Source organism: Euphorbia lathyris, chromosome 6 (assembly GCF_963576675.1).
Source record: "Euphorbia lathyris chromosome 6, ddEupLath1.1, whole genome shotgun sequence".
Lineage (NCBI taxonomy): Eukaryota > Viridiplantae > Streptophyta > Magnoliopsida > Malpighiales > Euphorbiaceae > Euphorbia > Euphorbia lathyris.
In genome coordinates this window covers 74,337,148-74,356,812 of record NC_088915.1, presented here as the reverse complement: position 1 = coordinate 74,356,812, position 19,665 = coordinate 74,337,148, and the positions used below count along the sequence as shown (strand labels likewise).

The window sequence follows — 19,665 nt, the reverse complement described above, 5'->3', positions numbered from 1 at the left end:
TCTGCTTTAATCCAAAAAGCTTCCTTGACTTGACCACTGGAGGGATACAGCCGACAAATTTAGCACAAAATTCTCTTCTTAGTTGGTCCCAACTGTCTATCGAGCCAGGAGGTAGTGATTGGAACCAGCCATAAACGGGACCTCCTAACATGGTGACAAACATTTTGCATAGCACTGGTTCAGTTGCACGGTTGAGGCGAAGCAGTATTCGGTATTTTCTAACATGGTCCTCTGGGTTGTCAGCGCCCGTGTATATAGGGAGATTAGGTATTTTAAAATGCCTATCCGTTTCCTCTGCCTCAATCCAAGCCGTGAAGGGCGAATCTCTATTGGCGAATGGGTTATGCCTGGCATTCTCCTCATTCATGCGGAGCACCGTCGCTCGAACTCTGTCGTCAAAATTCTCCGGACCTGCCCTTGGGCGACCCCTCCGTGGAGATCTGCTTGGAGAAGATGATGAGCTGGATCCCGAAGAAGGATCCGAGGGTGATCATCTGCCTCCGCTTCCGCGTCCGCCTCCGTTTCCACGCCCGCCTCCTCCTCCACCTCCACCTCCTCCGCCCGGGGGAGCTTGTCCGTTACCCCCTCCAGAGCCTCCTGAAGGAATATGCCCATAATTCCCTTAGTGTGGTGGTGGTGGTGGCGGCCCACTTGAATGTGGTGTCTCTACTGGCCTTTTGCTCTGTCTACGTCCAGTAGATGGGGGTGATCTGCCTTTGTGGGAGGATCTCGGTCTTCGGGGCGAAGGTGATTCGGACCGCCTACTTTTCTCCTTTCTACGCTTTTTGTGTTTTCGCCCTTCTGATCCACCCAAGGAGAGATTCGACCGTGGTCGCCTCGGGATATCTGATCTGCCTAGATTGATCCCATGGCTTGCAGATCCACCAGGAAGAGTTTGATCGCTCCTTTGACTTCCTCCTGCGCCAGCAGGGAATAATTCCCGATTGATCGGTCGTTCTCCAAACGCCGCCATGGTAGTTACCATGGATTTCGTATTGTGGGCTTGGAGCAATGAAGAATTGTGGGCGTTTGGTCCTAGAGTCATCCGGGGCCAAGAAGATATCGTAGATGTAGGCACTAAGCTCCAAAACGGAGGAAGGGTCATGAATGACCGTAGGCGATCACCTGTTTCAGGGCCAAACTTTTCCCCTATTGCTTCGGCACACATGTTGATGAATGCATCCGGAGGCATACTACTTTCAGCTTGTGTTGTGGGAGCATTGGGATCAGTGCGCCCAGCACTAGTTATTGGTTGACTCGATGGTGTTATTAATGGTGTTTCAACCCCTGAGGAGGGGTTCTGCTCTCCATTTGTCATATTCTTTCTAACGTGAATGGAAACCCTTTATTTGATTAAGGATTCCACGCTCACCGCACCAATTGATGACACGCGGAGAAATTTTGATTAACTTCCGTCCATGTGGGGGCGTCGTTGGGTTCGACGGGGGGAAGCTCCGATGCCAAAGTCAGTAAGGAAGAACAAGAGAGCAAACTGAATTGACAAAGGGTAAGTGAATGTGTACCTTGATAGCCTGAGACGTAGGCTATATATAGCTAGAAAGTTGTAACTGACAGTAACTAGAAAGTCTCCATTAATGTTCCATTAATGGCGGTTACAAGTTACCTTTAAGCCGGCGGTTAGCTAATTCATAGCTCATTAATGGTCTTTATGGCCAGGTCGGCCTAGCCGTTCTAATGGCGAATGAGTGTTCAAGGAGATCCGCCTCATAGGTTCTCTGGCGGATCTCTTTTGATAGGACCTTGGTGATCTGGTGATCCGTCAGTCGGATCTCTTTGGAGGATCAATACGCGACGTTCTTTAGGTGAATATCCCTCTTGGTCCTCGGGATAATATCTCAATGTTATCAGCATCCATCAAGTCTTGATGCATAGCTCGCCAGTCAACACACTCATCGGTATTATGACCGTTCTGCCTATGGTACAAGCATGCTTTCCCCACGTGGGTAACACGATGATTCGGGTTGGCCGGAACGGGACCAAGGCTACCTTGTCTAGCAAAATCAAGAAATACTAAGCTTCGAGGTTTGGCAGGGTCGACAAACGTCGGACCATATGGACGTGTCGGGGAAGCATGGCGCCCCACTCGTCAATACTCCATCTTATGAGGCAAGTTCATCACTCTCTCCAGCTCATCGGCTAGCAGCCTCTTGATCCATGAAGGATGAGGATTCAGTATAAGAGCAACTGTCTCGTCAGGTTGAAGGTAGCCGATACCGTCGTGAGACCAGATTTTCTTCTCAGTCGAAGAAAGCGCACTAACAGCCACTTCGTAGGAATCGGTCATAGATCCAGTATAGGGAATAGAGTTCTCACTCTCTCTAGTCCTTTTTTGAGAACTTGAGCCCCGCCTCATCCACACCGGGGAAGAGTATCGAACCTTCCGCTCAAGATCGTGCTCCTCGCTCGGTGGATAGTACACATACGGATGTGGCATCGCCGATATTGCTTTCTGTACCTCCAACACCCGGGTCGGATCAACGATGTCCCGAAGAGACATCTAGGAAGCAGAATAGTTGAAACAAAAGGAAGATATAACTCAATAAACCAAGGTAAAAAGATCGGAAAACCGGTTCCTATTTATAGCGGAAGAAGACAAGACAAGACAAACACATCACAAACAATCTGGTCAGATCAGCATGCAAGGTAAATAATTAATTGCCAAAAGATCACAAAGGAAATCCAAATTGTACGAACAATCATTACATCTTTGAAGATAACAAAACAAGATAAGCAAAGGCCATTCCTATCAACTACTGCTTCTTCTTGAAACGACCGCAGAACTCAACAGCTTTCGCTTATGCAGCTTTGTCGTAACATCCGGAGAGAATATGACCTCCGAGGGAACCTCATAACCGGCAGAGTAAACAGCAGCGATGAGCATCATGCGATCCATTTTTACCAGCTTCTCCTCGCGTTGTCCCGCAAAGGCTCGAAGGTCGGCAGCCTCCTTCCGAGCCACCTCTAGCTCTCGTCTGAGCTTCTCGGTCTCTACGGACAGCAGGTCGGCTTGCCTGGTTTTTTCATTAAGTTTCTCTTTCACCCGATGAATCCACAGGACGACCATCTTAAGCAGAACCTTGTGAGAACGGATCTCCTCGACATCACGCACCACCCTCCGCGACAGCTCCGCTCGGCCTCATGTCTCCACTTTCAGCTGCTCGGTCAGCACGGCGATCTCGCCCTCACGACGCTCCAACAACTCTCCAGCAATAGTTAACTTCCCTGTCGCCACTTCCATCTCCTTCACCGCATTCCGCAACCCTTGCTCCATGTCCCGAAACAAGTTCTAACACACATGTCGAATACCGTGTTAGCATTTTGAATGGCCTACATCAGAATGCACGAGTCAGGACACGATCATTAGAAGCAAAACTGAACGAGCATGACAAGAGAACTTACCACACCAAGCGCCGACAAAGTTTCCACACCAAGGTTCATTTTGGACACACCGTCCATTCGGATAACTTCTCCGGGCACCTTGGCAACACGAGCCATCGCCCGCGCAAGGTCCGACGTCGCCATGTCTGAGTGCACCGATAACCCCATCACGTATTCCCGGAATTTGGCTATCTTGATATCCATTCTCTTCATCATCTCTAGGTGATCGCCTACCCGGTCCATCATATCCACAGACAACTCGGCCCCGCCATCGGTACACGCTCGTTTGGAACCCTCGCCTGCCCCGGCGACATCATCACCGGCAGTTATTTCCCCACCCTCAGCTCCAACAACTGACTTCCCTTTATCTTTCTTACGCTTTCGGGTGAGCACCCCCTGATTTTGGTTCTCGATCTCCTCTTCTTCAATTGCGACCACCTCCACATCCTCCTCAGTCTCCTTACCCTTGTGTTCGCTCACAGGCACACCTTGCGGTATGGCGGCAGTCGCCTCAGTGACTTCGTGTGTAGCGAGCACCCCGCCTATGCTTAGCGGGTTCGTATAAACCAATTTTAGTACAAACTAAATCTTGTTTCTATTTAGTCAACGAATATTCTATCTTTCCAGAGTTAAGAATGAGCAGAAAAGCAAAATACCTTCTCCTTTATAGTAAGGTTTTTTAATTTGCTTTATACATAAAACAAAAGATACATAGGCCCCGTTTGGTAAGATGTAATGGGCTTCGTAATGGAATGACTATTACATTCAAAGGCCATTACCATGTTTGGTTGCATGTTGCAAATTTCTTGTAATCGAATGAGAAAACCATTAGTTAAATTTTGTTCAACAACTCTTGTAATCCCCATTACATAGAAAAATGATTTGAATTCTCATTACATCTCCAAAGCATGTAATTCTAATTCTTATTTTTAAAGCTCAATCTAACCTCTCATTTATCAAATCTCACATCTTATCATTGTTAAAAACACAAAAAGAGAAAAGCATGCAAAAATTGAAAACATGCAAAAAAAACGCAAAAATGAAAAAATAACGGAAAACCGGAAAAAAGAAAAAAAACGCTGAAAATGGAAACTAAAAAACGAAAAACTATTCATTAATTTATTGATTTCAGTTAATATAATTTTGTATTTGATTTCGATTCAATTTTTTTCATTTTTCGTGTTTTATGCTTTTCACGTTTTTCTCATGTATCATATTTTCATATTGTTCGTTTATTTTAATTATGTAAATAAAATTTTATAATTACATTTAATTAGGAAAACATAAGTATTGTAATGGCCATTAGATTCTATCATTTTGTTTTTATTTGTCAACCAAACATTGTAATAGAATCATCATTCCAGTCCATTACATTACAAATTTGATTACATTACAACTTTGATTACATTATATAGCATTACCGCATACCAAACGGACCCATAGGGTATTGTCTTACTTGGAAAAAGATATTCAATATGTATTTGGATAACTACTTAGATAAGTGTAACTAAGTAGGTAACTAATTACTAATCACTATAATTAGGATAATTGCCCTGTTTGGGAATTAGCTGTTAGCTGATTATATTAGCTGTTAGCTGGTTACATTAGCTGATTTGACTAACTGATTTGATTAGCTGTTTGTGTAGACCTGTTTGGTAAAAATTAGCTGATTAATAATAGTGGTTTGTGCAAAAAGACGAATAAGGGCATTAATTTTGGCGCAGGAGAAGAGAGAGTCTATCTATTAGTGTTAAAGAAGTCCATTAATTTTAATATTTGCAAAACGCTAATTGAAAAAGCTCATTTTAAGAGCTTTTTCTAAATTAGCGTTCCAAACCTCTCTCCCAAACCTCTCTCCACCAAACACTCGAATTAGCGGTTTCAGCGGTCAAACCTCTAAAATTGGTCAAAACGCTCTTTTTATCCCAAAACGCTCTTTACCAAACTGGATCAATATATAATTATATATGTAAATAAATGTATTTTTATATTTTTTATTACAATTACATTTTTCAGATAATTTCAGTCGGTTTCAATTTGTTTTTTATACGTGAAATTAGATAAAACTTAGTTAATTAGTTCTACGCACATTTAAGTAGTTACAAAACATTTCTCTTTCCTCTTTGAGTGAAAAAAACAACTTATTACTCACTTCATTTTTCTCTCTTTAATGAAATTATCAGTTTAGTTTTTCTTTTCAATACTATTTTCTTAAAACAATGACTTTATAATAATAATAATAAAATCCTATCTTACATATTCATGATGATGAAGTACATATGTAGTTATAATAAGAGCATGAGGAATAATTAGTTAAATTAAGAGAGGATTATGAATCCAAAACGTGTAAGAATTATTGCAGAAACAACACTTTACAGCAAGAATGTTGGTATAGGAAAAGAGAATGATTCTTGAGAAGCAAGTGGAAGCAAACATATATTATTTGTTTGAGCATAGCATATCCAAAAATATACATATCCATAAGAATCTTCCATCACATCTACTTACCCTATAACCCCACCCCTACCTGGATAAAGACCCCATCTTCCACTTCTTTATTTTTCCCCATTGTCAACCTCTATATACCCATAGACATTTCCAACATTCAAAATTCAAGATTTAGGCTCAAGCTCAAGCTAAAATGGACAGCTTCAATTAGACTATATAGTTAGAACTATACATATGGAAAACATAAATCATATACATATTAACACTTTTGTGCTCAATTCCTAAACTATTTCTTAAACTATATTTTTCTATTTTTGATGGATGCTATATTTGGTTTTCTAGTGTTTTAAATTTAGGCAAATAAAAAACATCTTGAAGTCCTCTTGATGTTTCATTTTCTATTTGGATATTATTTTTAATTTTTTTTTTTTTATCAAATTAAGTTTTCGGTGACTACGAAAATCAGCTTTGAACATAAAATCCGGTTAATCAAGTGTTATTTATTTCACTTGCGTTCAGAATTTATATTTTTTACCGTCTGAAAACAATTTTTGATGTCTAATGCAGTAGTATATAAGAACTACAGAAAAATATGTATTTCAAATGGTAAAAAATAATTTCAAACACGAATGAAATGAATAATGGTTTTTTAATTGAATAAGATGTTCACAGCTAACAAATTTGGCAAGCAATGACTTAATGCGACTAAAACTAAATGATCATACGTTTAATGTGTCCAAAATAAAATAGCAAGAGCTTATGAGAAAGAAAATGAAATATTAGGAGCCTCACGATTTTTTGTGCCTTATGTTTACTCCACAGGTCATAATAAAGATGTGCGAAAGATTGTTTTTGTTCCAAATATTCAAAGCAACTAGCTTGTTTTTCTGACTGTCTGCATGCATAATTATTAGGAGACACCTGAACTTCTATGTCAAATGAAGGATCCCAATGCACATTTTGACATGTGTAGTGTGGATCCACACATTTCCACTATTATTATTTTTAAATGACAATATACATGTCAAAATGTGAACTGAGAGTCCTTTGTGTCGCATGGAAGACTCGAATATAAAAACACGCCAGACTTATTGATAGTGAGAATTGCTCAGGGAGGTGGAGAATGTTGCCACTAGCTGGCATCAATCTGCCAATCAATAGACGGACTGGTGGCGAGGATTAATTGCTCAAAGAGTTGGAGAGAATCTCACTACCGTGTAGGGCTGTAAATGAACAGAGCCGCTCATGAGCAGTTCGGTGATCGGCTCGATAAAAGCTCGGTTCGACTCGACTCGATTTGTAAATGAGCCGTTCGTGAACATGATTTACTAGCTCGGTTCGTAAACGAGCCAAGCTTGAGCAGGCCAAAGCTCGGCTCGAAAGCTCGCGAGCAAGCTCGATTAGAACATTTATGAACAAATTTTAGTTTTGTAGAAAACTATATAGTTTTGTGTTAGTTCACAAATATCTAAGGTTAATATTATTTTATTTGCTATTAGATGAGTTTGTTCACAAACATAATAAATGAGTAATATACGAACTATTTGTAAGCATCTTGTTTATTTATTCACGAACTTTGCTTGTGAGCTTGTTTATGTACACAATTAAAGAGTTATTTGTGAGCAAACTTCACAAATATAATTAACAATTTACTAAAAAACAATTCATGGTTAGATAATTTTCTTAATGAACCAAGTCTAAAAGAGGATTGTGGGCTCGAAACAAGCTCGAAGCTCGACTCAAGCTCGTTGAGCAAGCCAAAGCTCGGCTCGGGCTCGACTCGTTAATTTTATAGCAAGCTCGGCTCGGGCTCGGGCTCGAGCTCGTTAATTTTATAGCGAGCCAAGCTTGAACAGGCCAAAGCTCGGCTCGGCTCGGCTCGATTACAACCCTACCATCGTGCACCAGTCTGCCTGTCAGAAAAGAGTTCTCTATCTAAACCTCTACATAAAATATTGTGACATACAACATTATAATTAGGGAATTGAACTATAAATCACCGCAAACTCACAAATAGTTTCAAATCCATCTTAGATAGAGAAATAATGTAACAACTCGGTCCACAATAGATGGCTATGAGTCGAAGGCTTAAGCAAGGATAACGATAGAACATGAATGAACTAAATGTCAAAATAAAAAAGTTTTTTTTTTTTTTGTTTTTTTTTTACAGGGCCCGAGAGAAGGGAAAAAAAGAAACTACATTCTAACGTGCCTTGCCCAATTAGAGCCACTAGTGTTTTCCAAAAGTAGCGGGCATTGAGACATCCAAAAACAGTTGTTCCGCGAAGTTAGCCATCCAATCAGTCACTTTATTACTATCTAGATACGTATGAGCAATCTCACCAACCAATCCCCTCATATCAGCTGCTTGCATCTATCAAGCAGCCAACTGAACCTATTTCCCAAACTGCTTGCGTCATTAACTACCCGAACCAATACCTGTGCATCGAGTTCCACCACCACGCAACGAAACCCCTTCTCCCAAGCAAGCAGCAGCCCGTGATACAGCCCCCACATCTCAGCTAGCACCGACGAACGCACCCAAATATTCATGTGGAACCCGGACAACCAATCCCCCAAATACAAAGGGTTATTGTTCTATATTAGTAAAGTAAATTTCTAATACAATTATAGACACGTTTTAAAGCCGTAAACTTCAAAATAAAGAGAATATCTATATAATATTAGACTAAACTGTGACAAATAGCTTAGTAATTGAGCATCAATGTGTCAACACCTCGAAATCATAAACATCAAAAATTACACATGCACACTGCCCATAATAATAACAGTAATCATAACAAAAGAGGATTAATTTGTACATACTCTTAAATTAAGGGTTAATTGAATTGAATCCCCAAAAAACACAATTATGGTTTGATCTCAGAATCATCCCAAGGTATGTTGAGATCAGTTGGGGCAGTAGCAAAAGCATCCAAATCATCCCAATTCCAGTAACTCGTATTTGGAACCTGCCATAGCTGCGGCATTGCACTGCTCGTGCTCGGCATAATGCTTGTCACAATTGAATCCTCCATAGTTTCACCACTACTGAAATTATAAACATTTGGGGTTTGAAAAGAGGCACAGATTGAAGATGGATTTGAATAGGGAAATTGATGAGGAGGAGGAAAATTTGAACCCAGAAAAAGAGAATTAGTATCTTCTCCGGCGATCAAATTAGGGGTAAAGAATGGCTGAGACATTGTTTCAGATGTGTTCTTTTGCTGAATTGAAATTTGGGGGTTAACGTTAACGTTAACCCTAGAGGCGGTTGTTGTGGTGGTTTTAGCACTTGTTTTTGATGATTTCAACCGCTTATTCTTCCGGCCACCGCCTACCGGAACATTTCTGAGAGTGCCCCCTTTAGTCCAGTGACGTTTACAGGCCTTGCAAAAATGTCTAGGCTGAGTTTTGTTGTAATTATTGTAGTAACAGAACTTGGTGTTTGATGAATCACACCTTGGACACTTCAGCTGCTCTATCACCGGCAGGTTTTGTGGTTGTTGCCGCCGGCTGTTAACCGGAGGTTTAATAGGAAGCTCTAATGTCTGTGCCTGCAAAAGTGTTTGATTCCAATCTAACCCATCACTTGAAACTTGCTTAGAACTCAAACCCATTTCTTAAAATTACACTAGCAATCAGAAAAAGTAAGTCTTGATATAATCAGATGAGAAATGATCAGAAAAATCTAGCCTTTGGATCGAGGAGTGAGAAGAGAGATGAACACGAAGAACAATAGAACAGAAAGATTGTTCCTTTTGATTATGATTTGGGATTCTAGGAAATGGGTAGGAAGGTAATGAGAAGTTAGCATTTCTCTCTTAAAAAGTCTTTGTAAAATCAACCTCTCTATATATGATCTGTAAAATAAAATTAATGGAAAAAATTGAAAATTTAGAAAAGAAGAGGGATTAGATTGAAGTTTGTGTATATATGTAGGGGCTAAAAGGGAGTGTAATAATGTAATGTAGAATTCCTTATCTTGTTCACATAATTTTATAGAGAGAGATTTACTTAGGCATTAAGGTGAAGATGGGTTAGTGACACGTGGATGATTTGAGACCGTTGATAGTGGTTGTATGCATGAGTTGTAAAGAGGACGTAGATGTTTATTTTTATGTTATAGTGTAGGTCCAAATAAATAATTTAATGTAGTTTCTTAGCTTAGTCCCCAGGTAAGTAGACTATGCTATGGGTATAAAAAAAACAAAAGTGGTCCGTAATAAGAATGAGTAATTTGTATTATATATATATAAATAAATTGCATTAGTTTCTTCCTTATTTTTAGTTTCTTTTTTATTATTTTTTACGAGCATTTGTGGCATGTCTCTAAATATTCGTGTTATTATATTTTCATCGCAGAAAAGTTTTGTTTATTATTACATTGATATGACTTATAGAGTCATTCATGGTGAAAAAACTATGAAACAGAAAAAAGAAAGTCCTCGAGTCCATGTCGTGATAATAGAGCAACGCCCTCTGAGCCTTCTCCCTCGCTCCTTTACAGGTGTTCGAGGCTACTTATTTCGGTTCTCCAATCTTTTCTAGGCGAGGAGAATGAAGATCTAGTCAAGTTTATCGATGCTTTCCTTATCCAATATTAGACAAGAGTGGAAATTCTTTTATGAGTGGAGTGTGCTTATTACAGTTGTGCCAAAAATAGTTTCAAGTACTGTCTACTATTGTTCTATCCCAATCTATGATGTTGGAGATTCATATTCAATCTTCTTCGATTTACTTATGAATTGTAAATTTTTAATTGTTTATATTGAAATATACTATTTTTTTCTATGAAGGAATCATTTTTCTAAAGAAAAAACATACTATTTATAAAGGTAAATTATAAAACTGATTCATTTACATATTTAGACTCATTAAAACACTTCTTACTAAACTATACACTTTCATTATTTACATTCCCGTAATATCTCTATTTTGCTCAAAGATTATACTAGGATAAGAAACAACTGACAACTTTTGCGATTTTTGACGAATTTTTACATCAAATTACAAGAAATCACAGCATGTACGGTTTGTTAGGGCTTAGGATTTAAAGGGTTTGTTAGGGTTCATGATTTAAAGTTTGATTTAAAGCCTTATTAGGCTTAGAGTTTGTTTAGTAATATATTTATATATTGGAAACTTATTTTGAGATGTATTTACGTGATTTAATGTGTTAAAAATCCTCTTATTGGAGCAGCGTGATAGTCAAGGCCGACTTCAGTATTTTAGAGGCCCTAGACAATCATATCCTATTTTTTTATATATAAATCTAAATTTAATAAATATAACTTAATTCATTCTTGACTGGACTGATAATAACCAAATAAAAATTAAACTTTTGAGAAAATTTATAGAGAAGGAAACAATTAACGATTATATTATTATAAGTTACAAATTTAGTTGTATGATTATTGAAGAAGAATAAATACATCTCTCACGTACAAAATAGTGTAATTATAAGCCTAACGTGCTATACAGTGCAAATTCCAACCTCATTAATGAATGATAAGTTTTTTTTTTCACGTGCAATTTCACGTTTTTCCTACTCTCCAACCTCTAGGGTCCTAACCATCCAATAACGTTTGAAATTGCATATCTTCTGCTAATTAATGAAAAAAATGCATAATCCATTAATCGAGTTATCTTCCATTAATGACATTTGAAATTGCACCATCTGGTAAATGTCAGGATTAAAATTATACTACTATTTTATATGTAGAGGCTAAATCCGTTCTCCTCCAATAATCATATAACTAATTTTATAGTTTATTCCTATTATTGTTGGGAGACAAGTTGTGAAATAAATTTTGGAGGCCCCTTATCGTTCAGAGGCGGTGATTGAAAAAAGAGAGACAGTGAGTGTTACTATTGTGGACTTGTCATTCCATTTTAGGAGGTTGCATTCTTGTTTTCCATTCTAGATATAGAATAATCATTAATTTTAGATATCCTTTTTAATAATTGAGATTTCAATAATTATTATATTATAATTGAAATAAGTTTTAAATTTTATTATAATTGTTTTTTTATCGGTGACCCATTAAATGGGAGGCTCTAGGGGTAGCCGAGGCCTCCTATAAAATGGGAGGCCTTAGGTGGGTGCCTAGGTCGGCTCCTCCTGGAGCTTTCCCTGGTGATAGTTTCCCAGACTCGCAGTCACAAAAACTTTCCGCAGTTGCTTCCACTGTGGAATATTTTCATGACTACGGAAACAATTGAGTGGAGGAATATCTTTGTAGTCTCATACACTCTGAGTATTGAGATAACTGCAAAGATAATTGTCTTGGTAATTTTATTATCTGTTTCGCAGTTGTTTCAGCTGCGAAATATTTGAACCTCGTATGCTTTTGCAATTGGGTTAACTGCGAAGTATTTTTTTTCTTGTTCTCCTTACATTAAATATTAATTTTTTTATATATAATGTCAAGGTTCCAAACTAAGAATCTTTTAAGAATGATTTCAATAAGATAAAGAGACGAATATCTCTTGATGATAGTGTAAACGCATAAAAAAAAGTGAAGTGAAATATAAATAATGTATTTCTTTTAAGAAAAATATAAATAGTGTGTTAAATGATAATATATATAATAAGGTATTTTAGGAAAATTAATAATAAAAACATCAATTTGGGTCTCTCCTATTGGAGTGTTTTTTTGTCTTCTCCGTTGAGATGAATACCTAAAACCTAATTGGCTTAAACCCTAGTTTTGTTACCGTAAACCCTAAGTAACCCATCTGATTACTCCCGTTTTTTCCATCCACCTCATCGCGGAAAAGTGCCGCAGCCTGTGAAATCGTATCAGTCGACAGCGCTGAAGAGTGAACAGAGGATCTTTCGAAATAATTCAATGGAAACGACAAAAGAACTTACGGCTACATATGCTCGGTTGCAAATTAACCCTGAGGATACGGATGAGCTGGAAATTGGGGATGAAGTAGCTGTGGATGAAGGGAGACAGTTTTGGTTCGTGGTTGGTAGATTCCTTAATGCCAAGCTAACTCATTTCGAGTCGATGAAAAATACTCTTGCATCAATCTGGAGACCAGTGAAAGGGGTTAATATCACCGAAATAGATGAGGAGGGAAGATACTTGTTTCAGTTCTTCCATGAAAAGGATGCGGCCCGAGTGATGAACGACGGTCCGTGGACCTTCAACCAAAATTTGTTGATAATCAGAGCCCTTGATATTTCAGAACAAGCTCTGCAGGTTGAATTATCAGAACTAATAATATGGGTACAGGTGTCTGATCTGCCCATCGGATTTCAAACCCCGACAATATGCAGTTTACTAGGTAATAAGATTGGTACCTTTCTGGATTCGGACCCAAGAAATTTCACTGGCCAGAGAAGAAGTTATCTTCGCATCAAAGTTGCTATCGACATCAATTTACCTATCCGCACCGGACAGAAGCTGAAAAGAAGTGGTGGTACCAGCTTTTGGGTGGATTTTAGATATGAAAGACTACCACAGTTCTGCTTCTACTGTGGCGTCATTGGGCATACGGATAAGTTCTGCGGCCTACTTTTTGACAACCCTGACAACCCTACAGAAAGAAGATATGGCTCTCATTTAAGGGCTCAGCTGAGGAAGTCTGGCTTGCAAGTAGGGCGTGAATGGTTAAGGGAGCAGGTATCAGAGGGGGAGGGTTTCTCAGAATCTGAAGAGGAACCAGGAAACCGTAATCAAAGTGATAAGGAGATGGAGGATGTACTAAGTTTCGACCCTAAACGAAGCATGAAAGAGGGGGAGCCAATTATTAACACCACAAACTGTACCGATCAGTCAAAAAACGGTCAAGTAGCGGGATCTGGAAGCCAGACCCATGAAAAGCAATGAGTTGGTTGAGCTGGAATTGCCGGGGTCTCGGGAACACCCGTGCAGTTCGCGCGTTGGGGGAGTTGGCTCGGGCCTACAATCTTGACGTAATGTTCCTGATGGAGACACTATTGGATAGTAATCGTATGGAAGGGTTGAGAAGGAAATTACGGTTTGAGAATTGCTTTACAGTGAATTGTAGAGGGAGGAGTGGAGGGCTTGCAATGCTATGGAATAATAAGGTTGAAGCTGAAATTAAAGGATTCTCGGATCATCATATTGAACTGAGAGTAAAAAATGATGCTGAGGGTCACTAGAGGTTCATCGGTTTCTATGGGCCTGCTGACAGAAGCAGACACAACGAATCATGGCATCTCCTCCGGCTTTTACACTCTTCTGCTAACCTACCTTGGGTAGTGGTAGGAGATTTCAATTGTATTCTGCAACAAGATGAGAAAACGGGTGGTGCAGCCTACCCAAATTATCTTATGAACGAGTTTGCAAGAGGCATTAAGGATTGTAACTTGATTGAGCTTGAGATGGATGGGAGTCGCTTCACGTGGGAGCGGGGCAGAGGTACGGGAGGGTGGATTCGAGAAAAGCTTGACAGAGCTTTTGTTAGTACTGATTGGTTAGAACGTTTTCCAAACTACAAAGCTATAAACGCTGTTGCTGGGTACTCAGACCACCTATCGGTGATAGTAAAACTGAGTTTAAGCGTCAAGAGAGCCGGGCCCCGTCACTTTCGGTTCGAAACGGCGTGGACACTGGAGGAAGGTTTTGACCAACTTGTTCGTGAAAGTTGGAGGAAGAATTCACAGCTCCCCCTAACCGCAAAGCTGGAGGCTTGCGCGAAGGAGATGTCGAGTTGGAGCGCAGGCTTCAATACAAACTTCAAGAGGCAGATTGAGAGGTTAAAAGCTATTATGACAAGGCTACAGGATAGAGAGGACAGATTGTTGATTGATCAGTATCAGGGGGTAAAGAGGCGTCTAACGCTGATTTTGGAGCAGGAATCGATCTTATGGCAACAGAGAGCAAAAGCCTTCTGGATACGAGATGGGGACCAAAACACAAAAATTTTTCACGCCTGCGTGAAAGCTAGGAGGAGGCAGAATACGATCAGTACCCTAATGGATGAAGAAGGCAATCTTATTTCTGAGCAGCGGGAACTCGGCAACCATGTCTGTGAGTATTTTCGTGAACTGTTTCCCCCCTCTTTTGTCGCACAAAACAATACGATTGATGTTGTTGACCGAGTGGTAACTGACGGGATGAATGATAATCTAATGGCCAACTTCACAATTGAAGAATTCAAAAATGCTACTTTCTCAATGCACAAGGACAAATCCCCGGGCCCTGATGGCCTGAACCCGGGTTTCTATCAGCATTTTTGGGAGAGTATTGGTCAGGATATTTTTAACATTTTCTCTGGATGGTTAAGAAGTGGTGAATTTCCTGCAAACTTGAATGATACTGTGGTAGTACTGATTCCGAAGTGCGATAATCCTTTGTCAATGAAGGATTTAAGGCCTATTTCACTTTGTAATGTGCTTTACAAGATAATTGCAAAGGTGCTGGCGAATAGGCTCAAAAATATCCTCCCTGATATTATAAGTGAAAACCAGTCTGATTTTGTCCCTGGAAGGTCTATTATTGATAATGTACAAATAGCCTTTGAGTCCATTCATTATATGCAAAGGCTTACTAGAGGTGCGGAGGGAGGAGTAGCAATGAAAATTGACATTAGCAAGGCATATGACAGAGTCGACTGGAATTTCTTGTGGTCAGTGATGGAGAGATTGGGCTTTCATGCAAACTGGATAGCATGGATGCGAATGTGTGTAGAAACTGTCTCATACCATGTGTCGGTTAATGGGGATTTGGTTGGTCCTATCTTACCAGGGAGGGGTTTGAGACAGGGAGATCCGCTGTCACCATATCTGTTCCTGCTTTTGCGCTGAAGTGCTTTCCAAATTAATAACAAAAGCGGAAAATGAGAACCAAATTAGAGGTTGTCAGATATGTAGAGGAGCACCCTCAATAACACATCTTTTCTTCGCTCACGACAGTTTCATCTTCTTTGGTGCGAAGGCTGATCAGGCGGAGACAGTTATGGAGATCTTGGGTGCGTATGAAGCTGCCTCAGGACAGGCCATCAATCTAAATAAATCTGGTATTTTCTATAGCAGAAATGTTAAGCAGGATCTTCGACGAATTATCGGAGATATCACCCAGGTTGAGACCCCCCTTGATACCGGTAGATACATTGGCCTTCCTTCCCTAATTGGAAGATCAAAGTATAGTCTATTCAGTTTTCTGATTGACAGACTAAGAAAACGGTTTGGAAGCTGGGGGTTTCGATTCTTGTCTAATGCAGGAAAAGCTGTGATGCTAAAATCTGTGGCCCAGGCTTTGCCTACATTCTATATGAGTACCTTCCTTCTTCCAAAGAGGATTTGTGAGGAGCTCCAACGTATGATGAATAGCTTTTGGTGGGGTTCGAAAGCAGGTGGCAAAAGAAATATTCATTGGTTCCGCTGGTCAAAGCTGTGTGAGGGGATGGACCAGGGAGGGATGGGTTTTCGTGAACTGAGGCTGTTTAATTTAGCATTGCTTGGGAAACAGGGATGGAAGTTGATTCAGTATCCTCATTTGATGATAAGCAGGTTGTTCAAAGCCAAATATTATCCGAATGGGTCTTTTCTTTCCTCCAAATTAGGCACTAATCCTAGTTTTGTTTGGAGGAGCGTTTGGGGATCACTTGATCTTCTTCAGCTTGGATTAAGGTGGAGAATTAGGGATGGTAATAGTATCAGTGTATGGAAAGATCCCTGGGTACCTAATATACCAAAGTTCAAAATTAATTCTTACTCAATACCTGGATTGGAAGACATGGTGGTATCTGATCTGTTCATCCATGGAACGCGAATTTGGGATAGGAATCGCATGTATGGATGCTTTAGCGACCTTGAAACGGATAAAATCTGTGAATTAATTACTCCGATCCGTTTTGGGGAAGACACTTTAACCTGGGAGTTTAAAAAAAATGGCATTTACACTTCCAAATCCGGGTATCGGGCAGTGGATGGTGCGATAAATAACAGGGAAAAAGTTGAAGGATGGACTGACCTGTGGAAGCTATCGATCCCTCCCAAAATGAAAACGTTTGCGTGGAAGGTGGGATCTGGATGTCTGCCGACTCGAGTTAATTTGGTTTCACACCACGTCCCGATAAGCCAAAGCTGTGTTCTGTGCAATGAAGGAAATGAGGACGAGGCGCACCTGTTTGGGGAGTGCCAGGTTGGGGTTTCCTGCTGGCAAGCCGCGGGAATGGCGACCCCGGTGTTCACAGATAGAAAAATAGGGACATGGCTGTTATCTTTGGGTAGAAACGGAGGCACGATTCTGGAGGAATCGCTGGGTGTGATGTCGGCGATCTGGAAACAAAGAAATAGCACACTGTGGAGTGGAGGTGCGATCGATGGTAGGCGAAGGGTGCAGGAAGTGAAATTGCAGATCTGAGAGTGGAGAGAGGCTCGACAGCAGCTAAATCGTAATTCTCAGGTGGTTCGAACAACAGGAGTGAAAGCAACTTGGCAACCGCCACAACAAGGGTTTGTTAAATGCAATATAGATGGTGCAAACTTTGTGGATACAAACCAGAGTGGTGTCGGCGCTGTCTTAAGAGATGTAAACGGTAATTTTATTGCGTACGGAAGTGGAGTTTACTATGGTGTTAAGAACCCCAGGGAAGTTGAAGCTCTTGCTCTTCGATCTGCGTTACTATGGGTTTCGGACCATCACTGGCAGTATGTGGAGTTTGAAACGGATTCTCAGGTTGTATTGTCAGGACTAAACTCTTCAGGTCAGGATAGATCAGAATTTGGCGCAATTATTCAAGACTGTCAGAGGTTTCTAGCTGAAAACGACAATTATAAAGTCAATTTTGTTCCTCGATTAGCGAATGAGGCTGCTCACATTGTTTCTCGGCAGGCTCGTTCCAACGCTAATGTTTTTTACTCAAATTCTTTCCCTATTTGGCTACATAATGTAATCAGGAGGGATTTACCCCTAGTTAATTAATAAAGTGCAGTATTCTTTTCAAAAAAAAAAAAAACATCAATTTGGGCTAATTTTATAATTTACCCTATTTATAATCTAGATAAGACTAATTATTTTGAGATTATATAATGTATCTATTTTTTTTTAATCATATAATGTATCTATTATTCAGCATGAAATATGAAGGCTTCTCGTTAACTTTTGGGAAAATTAATAGTATTAGATGTAAGTTAATGTATTTAAATTATTTATTTTTAGCTCCTTTAAAAAAAAAATTATTTATTTTAAGCGTAGTGTGATCACAGTAACGTGATAATAAAAAATATGACAGTGTATTATAATTTTATGATTTGATGTTTATAGCGTGAATATTTGAGGTGACATATGTCGACGTGGTACAAAAGATAAAATTAAGTGTTTTGTCTTCTTTTATTAGTGAAATAATTAATACAATATTATACTATCAAATTATCAACATCAAGCTATACTTAACAACATATGTTTATACATATATACTGAATAGATTTTAGATTTGTAACTAAGTAGATCTGTTAATTAATTGATTACACTTTTTTTTTTTAAGAAGCTTCGTAAATAAGTCTCAATCAGGTAAGAATTTAATATTACAGACGAAATAAAACTCGGAAAAGAAAAACAAAAGGAACAAGAATAAAAATAAATAACTGAGCAAAAGTATGAATCAACTTATTCGTTTGTCTTTGAACAAATCTTATTGAGTAAGAATCGTTTTGGCGAAGAGGAATCTGACATTTATAAATCAAATCACTAAACTCTAACTGATCATCCGCCTCAGAATTAATCGCATCCACCACAACTTTAGCATTCGACTAAAATATTACACCATTAAAACCTTGACTAGTCACCCAAATAATCGCTCAAAGAATTGCTAAAGCCTCAACCAACAAGTTATTGTGAAGCAGTTCAGTCATGCCATAAACAAACTGTCCTGAAGAGTCCTGCAGCACTGGTCCCAACACCGCATGCGACGATGCTAAAAAACCATATGTTGCATTTAAGAAAATGAGGACGAGAATGCCAAGTCGAACAGATCTCGGGAACCCGAGGAGTAACACCCAGTTATTTCAATCGTTTTGCCTGTAACCAGTTGTATAACGTGTCCACTGCAACACAGAAAATTTGGTCCAGGAAAGAGAATATATTCTTCCAATGATGCTCATTCCGAAAACGACATGCTCTAAAGATACGTTTTAAAAAAAATTCTCAAAGTCTTTATTATAGTAAACACAAGTACTCCTCACATAGACAATAAAGACCAAAAAAATCTTATCATCAGTCTGCTTTGTAAACAAACATTAATCATGTATGGTTTTGGTAAAACTCATTTGGATCAATTACTCTATGAAGGCGATGTTCCACTACCTCCCAGCCTGTTTCAATCCATATATATATACAATGGCTTGTTTAATTAGCAGCCTATCCTTACACCTGCCTTAGATACCCTTTAAGAGGTACCTTGTCGATTCTTTAGAATATGGCAATACTCATATTACACACAAGTTTTCAATTACAGTATAAAATGGAAATCCAAGTATCGATCCACATTGAGAAATATGAGTTTTGATTACCGAAATATAAATCTTATATGAAATAATAAATCACATAGTCTAACTGCACATGTCTAAAGATAAAATAAGCTGATATGATAAAGGCACATGGAATAAGCTAAGCAAGCAGCGCATAAAACAATATATGATTAAATGGGTATTTTCATTCAGGAACAAGCAAGACCTCCTTGGTTATTGAAAATGGATTTTCCATGGGTGCTTTGCTTTCTAAAAAATATAGGGTTGAACTGTTGCAGAATTGTGGCTCCGCCGGCCATTCATCAAACTTATCAATCATTCCATTTTCCAATCTCAGCATATCAAAACTAAAGAGAACAAGCAAG

The 19,665-nt window shown here is 39.2% G+C and overlaps 1 protein-coding gene across 1 annotated transcript; it reads right to left on the bottom strand.

Moving 5' to 3' along the window:
* Positions 1 to 8,502: 8,502 nt before the first annotated feature.
* On the bottom strand, positions 8,503 to 9,808 carry LOC136231863 (dof zinc finger protein DOF3.1-like). Its single transcript, XM_066020835.1, has one exon. It carries the CDS (start codon positions 9,465 to 9,467, stop codon positions 8,718 to 8,720), a length of 750 nt encoding a protein of 249 aa, XP_065876907.1. The 5' UTR covers positions 9,468 to 9,808; the 3' UTR covers positions 8,503 to 8,717.
* Positions 9,809 to 19,665: the final 9,857 nt, after the last annotated feature.